We start from the raw sequence: 15,046 nt of genomic DNA, 5'->3' as shown, positions 1-15,046 counted from the left end.
CATTAAGTAGTTGTCCCAAAGTGCTGGAAATCATGATAATGAACAGATAGAAGGTAATCTTTGTAAGATGATGATCTTGCAAATGATAGGCCTGTTGTTATGACAGTTTTGTTTCGGATATGCCGGAAGTCGTTGATAACAAAAGCATTATGATTTCTCTAGATATTGTTCGGACAATTAGAGATCATAATATATGTTATGATAGTGTTCATAATATTGTGATTGTAGTTATTTGACAAGTCACTATTTCAGAGTGTTAAAGTTAGATAATATGTTGTGTATAGGTATCCTTGATATTGATATCTCATAAAATGTTTTTGTCGCTTCTTCCTTGCTAAGAGGGAATGTTGAAGTATAGCATCAGTTGAATTGATATACTCATTACATTGAGTATTTGTATTAATGATTTATATGAACATTGTTTTATGTCTCATATTATTGATAAGAATATATATATATATATATATATATATATATACATATGTATATGTATATGTATATGTATATGTATATACATATGTATATGTATATGTATATGTATATGTATATATATATATATATATATAGATATGTATGTATGTATGTATGTATGTATGTATGTATGTATGTATGTATATATCCATTTATTTACAAATGACTTTACTTAACTAATCGGGCTCTTATAATCAGAAGAGACTATTATGTTATGGAGTTCTTGAATGTATTTGTTTTACCACCACATGATTGTCGATTGAGAAGCAAACTAATTATGTTTGCTTATACACCGACGGTGATCAAGTAGGGAAATGACCCTACGTCGCCTTTGGCCACGTAGAGTCATGTCTCTATGGTACATGACTTTGTTGTTAAGGTTGTAGCTTTTGTCAGATTGATTTTATCATGAGATACCTTGTTGATGGTAAATTATCTTTAAGATAAATATCTTATATAATGTATGTAATATAATATATATTATATATTATGCATTATATATTACATATATGGTTAATATTAATATTACATATATGCTTAAAGGTGAGTTATACATATAGTTATTTATTAACTAATGATGATCAACTATGGGGACATGTCTTTTGAAGAGCAAGAGACATCTCTCCTCATATTTATACGAGATCCAAATCTGCATTTGGAAACCATCAATAACAATGGCCATGTTAGTACATTTGCAGAAACGATCCATGTTACTTAAAAATTAAATCCAAATATTTTGTTTTGGATAACTCAATTCTATCATAAAATAACAATGATATTCTGAACTTCAACTTATAGATTGAACTTGTTGGGCACACAGCTGTCTCCAAGTCTGTAAGATGAGAGGGTATTAGATTGTTCAATAGATTAATAACCTTGAGAATCTAAAATTCATTGGTCTGGAATTTGTGGTAAAAATTAATAATTTAGGGTCAGTAGTCAGTGCTTACTTTCAGAAGAACATTCAAATTTACGCATCAAAATCAATACCCAAGTCATTGTCTTGTAAGTTCATAGATACAAATAGCAGTCCTCCTGTCCTTAATTGTCAAACAACTTCGTTATAGATCTTTCTGGCTGATTCGTTGTTAGGAGTGTTAATATATTTGTTGGTATCACTTGTTCAGTTTTGAATGGTTTTTGTCTATTTACCGATGGTTATGATCCCAATTTTTAATGAATGTCAAGTGCTGTGTAGAAAAATAGAACTAAAGTTAACATCAGCATAAATAAATATTGAAAGATCTGCTACAACAGTTAAGGATGAAAATTCTTCATTATTCAATGATAACCGGAGTACGATGTCTATGCTTATATAGATTTTGAGCTAACAGTAAACTAGATGCATGGTAAGGAAATTCCTCCAAGTGTACGGTAGTGGAGGAAGTCTATATGACAACTAGCCAGAAAAAAATCAGTCAAGATTTTGAACTTCAGTTTAGTTAGAACAACCACTTAATGTGGCGAGAATAAGTGAGTCAGAATGTTGATCTTCAGTTCAGTTGGAACAACCACATACATGTGGCAAGTTTTCAATTTTTCAACAGGCGATATACATATTCTTTTCATATAGCGTCTAGTAATTATTTATCAATAGTTATGATTTTTATTTCTTAAATGTCAAAGCCAGATAAATGGTCTGAAATTTTAGGAGATCTTTGTTGTGTTAATGGCTTCTATTTATTACATATTCAATAAAATAAAAAGCTTCTGTTTTAGGTACATAATCAATAAAATTAGGAACAGCTGTCTTCATGCATGATTACTAATCAAGATGAATCTAGTGATGTCAAGGGTGATATACATATTCTTTTCATATAATGTATGTTTAAAGTCCAGTAATTATTAATTAATATTTACCAATAGCTATGATTTTTATTTCTTAAATGTCAAAGTGAGATAAATGTTATGAGATTTTTGTTGTGTTAATAATTTCTGTTTATTACATATTCAATAAAATTAATAGCTTCTTTACGTACATAATCAATAAAATTAGCAACTGCTATCTTTATGCATGATAAGTAATCAAGATGAAACTAGGGTTAAGTCTAAACCGAATAAATTTTAAATGCATAGTATGTAGTTATTGTAGACAATTACATCATTTTGTAAAGGAATTTAATATTTTGCTTTTGGTTAAGCAAGTTTTACAATCTTGTTTATGTTTAGATAATTGTTCTCTCTTCTAATTCACATTCTCGTGCCAGCTGATATTATTTGAATTTTCAAGTCCAGAAAGAGTAAGTCTACAATGGCTGGCTCTCGACTTCAGAAGAATAAGCCACATAAAACTCGGTTTGCATCAAAATCTTCAAGGCATATACACAAACTATCTGAGTCAGGTATGCATTTTATATTGCAATTTCTATGATACATCTTATTAGGAGGAATAATAACTTGCATTCTATAGTTCAATATATTTTGTCCATTTGCTTTAGTAAATCAGTAAGGTGTCATAATAATCTTAACAAAGATGGAGGTCTTTGTTGCCTTGTGTCATGCCTTTTCATAGTGCTTGATCATGAATATGTGCAAGGATGATGAATACATGCAATCTGAATTTATACAGTATTTTTATCTTGTACTTTTCATGATACTATCTGGGGGGGGGGTATCTTTTTTTTGTAAATAGTTAAATATATTTTTCCCATTTGCTGCAATAAATTAGTAATTTAAATGAATCATAATAATCTCAGGGTATCCTTTCTTTGGAGGTCTTCCTTGCTTTGTGTGCATGCCTTTTTATAGTATTAGACCATTCATTCGTGAAAGGGTAACAACTCCATGCAATCTGAATTATACAGTATGATTATTAGCCGGAGTCCATTAGCATTGGACAGAATCTATTTCTGCCTTTTTTTCTGGATCGAAACTGCTTCATAGTCTTTTCAGAACCACTGAGAGGGATCATTTGGATATATAACTCAAGTTGTTCGCTAGCAATGGTATAAGCAAGAAGTAGAGGCAGATTTCGTATTTTGGTTGATTGTAGATAAAGTTAAAAGATTCAGGATCCACCAAAAAATAGAATATCAGATGGACAAGCAGAAGAATATCTATTTCTAGTCAAGGAATACCTTAGCAATTGTACTACATCCAATGATTTACTGGAAGCTAAGGTAGAGTTCAAATCTTTTAAAACTTGTTAATGTTTTATCCAGAAATAATGATAAACAACAGTAGAATAAAAAATAGGCACAAACAGACACAACAGCTTATCCTGGAAAAACCCTTTTGTTCAAGTACAATGCTCTCAATTGAATACCATATATTGACACACAAAGCAATCACATATATATTGAATTGAGAGACTTCATATTACAACCGAAGGTTTCTTCAATTTCCAAAAACAAGTCTCTTCATATTTCCAAACACATGACTCTTCACATGTTGCATGTCTCTCCATATAATAGAATGTCAAATATTTAGTCACACCTAGCACCCATTGAAGACCACATCATGCACACCTGGAAATATCATCATAAATCTTTTCTCAATTTCAACATATAGCGATACCAGAAATAAAGATCTCTATAACAGCTATAATTTTCAGCAAAACTACCTTATTTAGATTTGAGCTCTTTCAACGTATATATCACATTTTTTAATTACACTATTTTTGTCTGAGTAGCAGATGCTAAATCATATGAAGTGGAATTTGTGCACCTTCCCATTTTTTTTTATATAAGTGAAATTCTTGCACCTTCCTGCCCTTGTACCGATATGATTTTCTTACACCCTCTAACCTGTATGAATTTTAGTGAATTCATAAAACAGAAAAGCTTAAAAACAACAGATCATCAACAAGAATAAATAGCTCAGTAGAATCAACCATCCAGCTTATCATGCTGACCTACCTTGTCACAACAGATAATTCTGTCCCCAATAATTCAGTAATCATTGTAATGTCCCCTGTTAAGTTAGACATAATGGTTACATATTTAACTCAATTCATACATTGTATGTTTAAGATGAAATAATTTTCATCTAATGTATTCATAAAAGATATTAGTTTAATCAAGACAAATTATCTATTAATTCTCACATATCCAATCATATTACTTTTCAGCTTAATGATGGAAGGTGTAGGTGTTATCCAAGTTGTCTAGATACTAACTTGCAATGGATTCCCTCAAAGTGTACTGGTCCAAGTCCATTTACCATCTTGGTCTTGCCCTCAAGGCTTTCAGAGCACTGATCCCTACTCTATCTTGGGACAAAGATCCATTGCTTGAATTTATACAAGCCCCTCGGTAACATCACAACCTTCCCTTCTCAAATTGAAATAGTGATAGGTCTTGAATAAATATACATCTGTATAATATAACTGATATGATTATGATATAATTCTTAGTAATAGATTTTTATGATGTATATTTAAGACAATATACTGATTCTTTTATGCCTGATACAATATTTTGTAATTTAGTATCAAATCCTCAGATACGTTACAACATCATTTGCTGTCACAATAAGCTTGTCAGCAATGTAACAAGTTTATTTATTTTCTTATCTCTTCCTTTATGATGAGTAATAAATGTATTTATAATCTGCTATTCTTCCATAGAATAGCAATATGATACGTATAAAAAAATAAGAAATGTGTGGTGATGAAAGGAATGATTTTAATCTATATTAAATATCCTAGACACTGAAAGACTGCATCTTATGGAGAATATACGTGTTATTTGATAATGACTAATTAATATTAATTTTGTTAATTAAATATATAATTAAGTTAATATTTGTTATGATTATATTTTTATTAATTGATAATTATTTATTTTAATGATCAACATATTAATCATTATCTATTTTCTATTATTTATTTTATAAAATATTTCTTTTGCGATTTATTAAAATTGTTTATTACAAAACTCTAGGATGGTGACATCACAGTCCTGCCCTCTCTAAAATTGCTTGTCCTCAAGCAGTGTTAACTTTTACAAGTCTTTCACTGCGAGTAGTTGCGGAACTTTGATATTAATCTGAAAATTCATATATTTGAGTTGAGCTTTCTAAATCAACCAAATAAAATATATGTTTGAAAGCATATGCATGAATATGTGAAGACACGTAGCATACACTCTAATTTATGAAGACACAAAGCATACACATTGAAGGCACAAAATATACACATTGATGCATGAACATAACAAACATGCACAAAGTAAACACATAATACACATATTGTTAGGTTCATTCATTTATAATATGTAGATCAAGTCTTTATTGATAGAATTTCAAGTATATGTGTATGTACGTCTAGATTCATTTTCATTAGAATGGTTCTACTTTTTATCCTTTTTATCTTTTACCACTTGTAATGTCCCTCGTTAGGTTAGACACGATTATAACATATTTAATTCAAATTCTTACATTATATGTACTAAGATACAATAATTTAAATCTAAGGTATTCATTAACTGTATTAGTTTAATCAGGACAAATTATCTATTAATTCTCACATATCCAATCATATTACTATTCAGCTCAATGATGGGTGGTGTAGGTGTTATCCAAGTTGCCAAAATACCAGCTTGCAATGGATTCCCTCAAAGTTTATAGGTCTTTGTCAGTATTCCATTTTAGGTTTTTCCCTCGAGGCTTTTGGATTGCTGACCCCTACCCTATCTTGGGAGAATGATCCATTGCTTGGAGTTATATGAGCCCGTCCTTGGTAACGTCATGTAATGCCCCACCCGGAGATCCTTGGAAACAAGGATTCAAATCAAGTCAAGATATTTTTTTTTTACAAGTATGAATGCACATGACAACATCATACAGGGATCACAACGATCGCAACGGAAGACTTCACCACCATCCTGGCAACCAACGAATCTCCAAACGCCACCACCAAACTGACACACACAACCAAAGCCAACAACGACAACGCACATGATGAGGGCACAAGAAACAACCACTCATCAACAAAACACCAAGCTGGGGTAATATGCAGAATCCCGAAATTTGGCTAAGCCTGAAATCCTGAAGCCCTGAAAATTGGCTAAGTCTGGATTTCTGAAGCCCTGAAATCTCCTAGAATCCATAACTTATCTCTGAGAGGTCTGAAACCTATCTCAAACGATTTGTCGCATATATTAAAATATATCTTAAGTATAAGGAATTAAATATACGTCAACTTATGCGACACTTTTCAGCATCGTACGACATTTCTCAAGAAGGAGTGCGACACTCTTCCAGTGTCGTACGACATTTCTCAAGAAGCCGTGCGATACTTTACAGTGTCGTACGACATAGTTTGCATGGGCGTGCGATACTTTTTAAAGTGTCGCACCATGCTGAACAAATGTCGCCCATAGAAACACGAAAACACTCCCAGAAGCAAAAAGGACCAAAATAGAGCAAAGAACCTCCACACCAGGGAGTACCGGATCCACAAAGGCTCAAGGAATGAACACTCGAGTGCAAGAACAACACAAAATGGAGAACATCAACCATCTAAACTACAGCAGCATAGAACACACTGAAAATAAACATCGCAGAGAACAAAAGCAACATCGCAATGTACATAAATACATCTCAGGAACAAAACAACCAAACTAAGTACGCGGTTCCTCCCAACCGTCAGTAGCATCATAAGACCATCGTGGGTCCTAGCCATCCCTCGCGCGTAACATCCCAAGCCACCGACCAGATCGTCAGTACTGTCGTAATAGGGATGTCACTACTAAAACATGCAGCAATATAAGCATAAGGAAATCTAACATGCTAGTAGTAAAGCATAAAGATAATCCTACAATAGATAACATCACCTATCACATGCTAAACATCAGTAAGCAACAGATATACTACTAAATCAAATAACGTCATATAATCATATGCTAAACATCATGATAAGGGAATGCGTCAAGTAAACTAGCATCATCTAAACATGATATACAAGCATCCCAATGAAAGCATAAATCACAAGAAAGCATACTTCGGAACCCGAAGTACCAAGTGAAGACATCCAGCAACGGTCGCACTAGGACAAAAGATCGTCTCTGTACACCGATCCCTAGCAGTGGTGAAGGTAGCTATGCCTCCCAACCACGTGGCACCCGTAGGTCCACACCTGCCGTGCTGATGGAGATAATGATCCAACCACAAACACACGTAAAACACAACATCCATGGCTAACACTCACGCCAGACAGTATGATGGTTGCAACCAAGAACCTAAGACAATGCAAGGAGTACAGGTCCTGGTCAGACACTCAATAGGCTACTATGTAGGGACTAACATCATGGAGAGTCGCTTGGCATCAAAAGCCCAAGCTAGGACTTGCGCAGATTCAACATCCCTCAACGGAAAGGCTCTTGCACCCCAGACCTTTTATTATCTTAAGTTTTATTACCAGTCACACATTATATTTAATTTTCACTTAATTAAAGCTTCCTTCGCCAACCCTCTGGGCACAATGATCACCAGGCTGCGAGGTAGAAGCCCCCTCCATATGCTACCCTACCCTACCCATGCTCATCCTACGACAAGTGCCCGTGGGCATGCATACTCCCATCCCAACCCCAATGATCATAACTTCCGGCAAATCCACGGAAGATCGGGCCTCGCAAGTCACCCAACAAATGTACGCGTACGTACTCGTGTGTGGCGCACCACCATCACGAAGATCATAACACAAGGACAGGAATGAGAACACAATGCAAAGAAAACACCCAACTGAAAGCAACACGGGAAGGATGGATTCTACACGAATCCCAAAGCCAAAAAAAACCGTACATCATAAAATCACTCAACTGGCCTCAATCCGAGAGTATGGATTCTACACGAATCCCAATGATGTAACAAGACCAAACATCATGAACTCACTCAATCGGCCTCAATCCGAGAGTATGGATTCTACACGAATCCCAATGATGTAACAAGACCAAACTTCATGAACTCACTCAATCGGCCTCAATCCGAGAGTATGGATTCTACACGAATCCTAGCGTTCACGAAACAAAAGCAAAGGTCCAACAAAAACATAACAAATATAAAATCACTCAACCGAACACAACGTCGGGAGTACGGATGCAACACGCATCCCAATGCAACATAAAAGTGCTAAAGTGGCCTGACTGATATCCAAACAGATCATCAAGGTCCACGACCCACATTGTGCCAAGAAAACCCGAGAAAACAGGGCGGCACGCAAAACGAGGTTAAAACCCCAAAAATTTGAAAAACTTCAAAATTAAACCCCATTTGGCTTTTGGGTTCAAAAACCCCAAAAATCCAAAAATAAATGAAATCGGACACCGTATGCAAAAACGGCCAGCATAACGGCGTAAAATCCCAAACCCTCATCTCAAAAAACAGAGAAACGTTCATACCCGCCCAACCGGGTAGAACTAGCATACAAAAACGGAGGGGAACACTAGTTCTCAGCCTCCAAACAAACGGCTACCAAAAACAGAAGCAGAAACGGAGCAGAACCAATAAAACGGGAAAGCCCTACCTCACAGCCAAAAGGGCAAAACGGGAATCTGAACCATAAAATAAATATCCCGCAGAAGTAGCTGGAAATCGCGGCAATCCAAGGTTTCTCCGAGCTGGATCCAACGAGCCCAACCTCGCGATGATCCCACGCCCGTAGCTCCCACAACGAACAAAACAGTAAATCCTCATGAAGAGGATTTTGGGTTTTACTCTCCAACTTTCCAATTCAAAAGTGAGAAGTGAGGAATTAAATTCCTTTTTGGATATTTATTCACTTTTCGGGTGAATAATCGATTAGGGCATTTAACCAGCCAATCTAGTTAAACTCCGAATCGACCCAAACGAAAACAGGCTATTCCTATAAATAGGAATTCATCTATGGCAAAGCTGCCAGAAATTAAAATAAATCAATTAAAAAGCCCAAAAACCCAAAAACACATAAATCACCTTAACAACTTTCGCGACAATGCGAACCTCTAAATGCACAGACACGCTTACAGGTCTAATCACATAATGCAAATGAGTTCGGATATAATAATCACCGAAAGGTTTAAATTAAACATTTAATTAAGGATACGTCGACCATACAAAGGCGACATTGGTAAAATATGAACGGTTGAATCACTAACTCCATGTGCCACTGCCAGGGATATAAATCCTGCACACTAAACAACACGATCAAGTGCAATTGCATATAATAACATAGCCGAAGCAATAAATGTATTAAATCACCTAATTTAACCATTTATTTAATTATATTAAAATAATCTATTTACATCACTCACGTTCGCAAAAGGCATAGCAACGCAAGAATGAAGTAAACAACCATAGCATTAAATCCATCACATAACAAAATCAGAGGTATGTCCAAATACCAAATAACCAGATAACATCATAAAACACACTGTCATCTCAAAATGGCATCATCATGCAATATGATTAACTGAACAGCATAGTAGTCTATTATCTATGATACTGGAATCAAAGAGTAACATTCGACCCTCAGGTCATCTCAAATGTAAAACATCACATGAGTAACAAATATCTCTCTAATCAAAAATATAACAAGGTAAATGCCTGCAGCACATAACCAAATAAATCAACATGAACAATCCATTCTAATTACTTAAGAATTTAATAATGATTGATTACTCTGCATTAAAAAGGCATTTAAAACACATAAGCAAAAACAGTCATAAACATGACTAACCACTGCTACAGGAACCTAGTCCAGTGTAGCATGGTAAAAAGTACACAGTGCAATCTCTGCACACATCTCAGGGTAATCACGGAACAACCTCATGATACCACATCGATCCTGGTAACCATTGGCACAAACCTCAGTGAACCAAAAATCACATCATAATCTCAAAGATCAGTGAAAAGCATAATCAAAGCAACTGATAAAGAAACATAAATCCAAACACCTCAACGGTGTAGACCACTCAGGGTCACAATCATGATCCATCACAACAAAAGATCAGCAAGGTTGCATCCATCAAGACGACTTACAAAAGTCAAATGGGAGAGGCACTACACGTCACAACCTTCCCTTCTCAAATTAAAATAGTAATATGTCTTGAATAAATATACATTTGTATAATGTGACTGATATAATTCTGATTTATTCTCATCAATAGATTTATATGATGTATATATTAGACCATATTTGATTCTTTATCCGGGATAGAATATAGATTTAATATTTTGTAATTCAATATCCAACTCTTAGATGCATTGCAACATCATTATTTGTCACACTAAGCTTGTCAGTAATGTAACATGTTTTTCTATTTTCTTATCTCTTCCTTTATGATGAGTAACAGATGTATATATAATATGCTATTCTATCCATAAAATAGTTTATATATATAAAGTAATGTCTAATGATGAAAGGAATGATTTTAATATTCATTAAATATCGTAGACACCGAAAGGCTGCATCTTATTATGGAGAATAGACATGTTATTCAATAATGACTCATTAATAATAATTAACTTTGTTAATTAAATATATATTATATTAAGTATATAATTAATTTTTTTTTGATCGGATATATAATTAAATTATTACTTATAGTTATAATGATTATATTTTTGTTAATTGATAATTATTTATTTTAATGATTAATATATAATAATTATTTATTAGTTATTTTATAAAATAAATATATTTTGGGATTTATTAAAATTATTTATTACGGAACTCTAAATGGGGACATCACAATCATATACTTAAGTGTGTTCTAAAATGCATGGCCAACCCATGCAAGGCCTCTAGAGGTTCTATTCTCTAGTGCTAACAAGAAGAAATGTGAAGGAGACTGAAATGACCAATAAACTACTAGCAAAATCCATATTATTATAGAGTCACAAATAGCATAAATTCTGCTTGTACTTGTCTATGATATATTCTTAAGAGTTTTTAACTCATATTTAAAGTATTACACATGTATTGGCACCTATCATGTAGAAATATATTGCCATGTCAATATTTTAAGTTCCACATCTTCTTTCACCAAACTCGTTGTATCTCTAAATTCATTTCATATCGGCCAAGCAACTTCTTAATCAATGCTCTTCATTAGAAAGGGGATTAAAGTCATGGCACACCTGTTGTCACTTCATGTTTGTTTTTGAAGCTTTTTAAAAATCAGTCGCTAGTTAATCTTTGTTCCTCACCTTTTGTTGTGATTGGGCATGTACCTGATTGGTTTGTGACATCTTCTTCATCCATGAGTAGTTTTCAAAGACATCATAGATTGGGATTGTACTTCCCGCCAATTCCTATCCAAAATGGGAGGCGTTTTTGCATTTGTATTAAGTCAAGTGGGAAGCATTTCTGCATTTGATCATGTTTGTCTTGAAGCTCTCACAATCTCTGCAGGAGATTATACATTCCTGTGTTCATTATGGATGTAGTCCTTTGAGAGGCATTATTGAGTCCTTCGTACGCCATCCTCTATTTTTTGTTTTGTTTCTCTCTTTTAGTGGTTTTGTCCCACTAGACTTTCTCCTTTTGTTGGAGATTTAATTTTTATTGTGCATGGTACTTAACATTGCCTAGCTTGGGGATCCCATAATCATCATAATAGTCTCGCATCTTTGCATAAAATTCTACTCCCTAAGTTGCACTTAATGGTTTTTTTTAGAGTGAATAAGGTGTTGGACCTAGTAAGATCTTTGACCTAGTGGTTTTGCTAGTTCCTTCTGGGGGGACATTTACATGACGAAAGCTTAGTTAGGTCCTAGATGGCCTCCTAGAAGATTGTTTCGTTGTACATGATCTAATCTTATCTCAAAGAGGGTAGTGTGTAGTTCATGTTACAATCTTGTTTAATCCCACCTTTCACTTTACTTTTAAAAGCAAGGTCTCTCATGGACTATTTCTTATCGATTCTTGCATGCATGGTCAAGCAAGCTATGCTTGCTAATTTCTCTTGGAAGTTATTCTGGGCTTGCAAGGTTCGTGGGGGGTGTTGAGGAGTTAACTATCTGCTCCTACATTACAATGCTTGACTAGATTCTTAGATCCATTGCTTGTAAACTCGGGCAACTTTTACTTTTCTCCACTAGGGCTTGTTCTATTCTATGCAAACCTAGCACCGAGAATTTGCTTGTTTAGAGTTTTAGTTCGGATATTTGGGTGCTATACTCGCACTCTCGGAAATGTAAGAATCCTTAACTTTTTTTTGGCTTAAACCTTTTGTGAAATGTTTCACTTTCAAATTTTCTTTTATACACCCTTGGTTCAACTTATGCTTCATTGACAACCCTCCAATGCCTTGAACGCCACTTGTATAATTCTGTGAATTAATGACTTTGTCTCTCAACTTTCCTTGTCTAGAGAAGGTTGCCTTGACTCCTCAACTTTACTACTTTCTTGGGAAAGGGATTTGACTTTGGAATCATCTGATTATGTTTTCCTCAAGTGTTTCTCTTAATCTTCTTCTTCGTTCCCTTTGCTCAATGATCCTCAAAAAGATTGCTTAATCTTATGGTATTGGTGATTTTGTGGCCTCTTCTTGTCTTTATTGTGGTTTAATGGCATGAACCACTCAAATCTCACCCAATTTGTTTTAAGGAAACAATGTCAAATGTTTGTTACTATATTTGATAAACTAAATACTTTAACTAATAATAGAGATGACAATGCATACCTAGATGCAAAAGTAAAATAAGTCTATATTCATACATGAAATTATTTCAGAAGAAGACTATAGATGGTTAGTGACGGACATGAGTTGATTCAACTTGATCATATCCCTTTATTTGATAAACTAAATACATTAACTAATAAAGATGAACATCCATACCTAGATACAAGAATTAAATAGGTCTACATTCATATATGAATTTATTTAAGAAGAAGACTAGAGATGGTCAATGAGGGATAAGAGTGGATTCGACTAGATCACATTCCTTTCCTTATCGATACTCAATATATTTAAAGGGCTTGATGGTTGGCAAGAGGAGCATAACCATCTACTGACCAATGCTTATAACTACCCAAAGCTAACAAACACTTAATATGATGTTATGTCCCCAATTTAAGATAGAATTTTAATAATAACTAAATAAGAGAAGATTATTAAATAAATAATGATAATAAAATAGTATATTAAAATATAAAAAATAAGAATTAAATAGGTATGAATTTATTTAAGAAGAAGACTAGAGATGGTCAATGAGGGATAAGAGTGGATTTGACTAGATCACATTCCTTTCCTTATCGATACTCAATATATTTAAAGGGCTTGATGGTTGGCAAGAGGAGCATAACCATCTACTGACCAATGCTTATAACTACCCAAAGCTAACAAACGCTTAATATGATGTTATGTCCCCAATTTAAGATAGAATTTTAATAATAACTAAATAAGAGAAGATTATTAAATAAATAATGATAATAAAATAGTATATTAAAATATAAAAAATAAGAAATAATAATAAAATATAAATATTATAATATAACATATGATATGAACTATTATTTAATAAAATGACATTTAAAATAAGATTTAAAAATAAATAAGAATTAAATAATAATAAAATTACAAATGCAGTTGCAAGTATAGTGGGTTTAACCATGGAGGAAACTCTATAGTTAAGCGCACTCAAGCTAGAGTAGTACTGGGATGGGTGACCTCCTAGGAAGTCTTGATGCTTCACCTCTGTGAGCATCACCTAGATCCAATGAGTGCTAATTGTTCCATTTATTATCATGAGAGATGGATTTGTGTGGATCTCTACTCATGAAACATGGGTCAATGAGTTTGACTACACAGTTAAATCCTGATAGCAATATCACAATTTGACTTGTGGAAAATATCTTCTACTTATCAATACAATTTACTACAAGAAACAATATTATAAAAAGTATGTTACCTTTCTAATAATAATAAATGGTAATAAACATAAAATATTATAAATCAACTAATTGTAATGAAAGGTAAAGAGATTTAATAAAGAGTTGCGATTCCTTCAAAATACAATATAAAATAGGTGTTAAAGTTAATGGAAGAGGAAAGTAATGAGAAAAAATTAAGGAAGAAACTTTTTCAAAAGGCATCAATGTCGGAAGGATGTGACTTTTCAAAAGGGTGTTAATAATAAATGGTTGTGACTTTTCAAAAAGGTTGTTAATATGAGGTGTTGTGACTTTTTGAAAAGATTGTGATTTTTCGGAAAGACATAGATGATAAATAAAATAAAATAAATAAATCAACCATTGAATAAGAAAAAAGGAGAATTATATCCAAAGGAGAAAATAGAATAAGATGACAAAAGATATATAATTGCACACCTCTTGGCATATCTATAATGTGAGAAACAAGGGAGCTCTAAAAGGTGGTAAAGGCATCATAAAGGCATGTGTATATGGTATGTTATATATATAATTGCATATGTACGTAGAATATTATATAATTTCTAAAAAGGATAAATATAGATGGTGTTATATTCATTGAAGTTATTTAACATTTCATGAAGAGATTAATAGAGTACCTTATGAAGGGAAGAGAGTGACCTTAAACTCTTTGGTGTCAGTATCATAGATGGGTGAAATTGCCATTTGGCTGACACAAATGAGATAAATATTTAGTGCTGGTATTAGAGATGGGCATAATTC

At 33.5% G+C, this 15,046-nt stretch overlaps 1 protein-coding gene across 8 annotated transcripts in view; it reads left to right on the top strand.

Moving 5' to 3' along the window:
* LOC149556326 (uncharacterized) overlaps positions 1-15,046 on the top strand; it is a 205,906-nt gene that overhangs the window by 20,453 nt on the left and 170,407 nt on the right. For all 8 annotated transcript variants that reach the window (XM_089830577.1, XM_089830579.1, XM_089830583.1 and 5 more), the window contains one exon: positions 2,679-2,813. In XM_089830577.1, the coding sequence (XP_089686703.1) occupies positions 2,723-2,813 (91 nt within the window). In that variant the 5' untranslated portion in view covers positions 2,679-2,722. The remainder of the gene's footprint in view (positions 1-2,678; positions 2,814-15,046) is intronic.

This window comes from Cupressus sempervirens, chromosome 5 (genome assembly GCF_028749045.1).
Source record: "Cupressus sempervirens isolate cs-2001-9-10 chromosome 5, ASM2874904v1, whole genome shotgun sequence".
In the NCBI taxonomy this organism is placed as follows: Eukaryota; Viridiplantae; Streptophyta; class Pinopsida; order Cupressales; family Cupressaceae; genus Cupressus; species Cupressus sempervirens.
The sequence above is the reverse complement of the archived record's forward strand: the minus strand, read 5'-3'. Positions and strand labels throughout refer to the sequence as shown.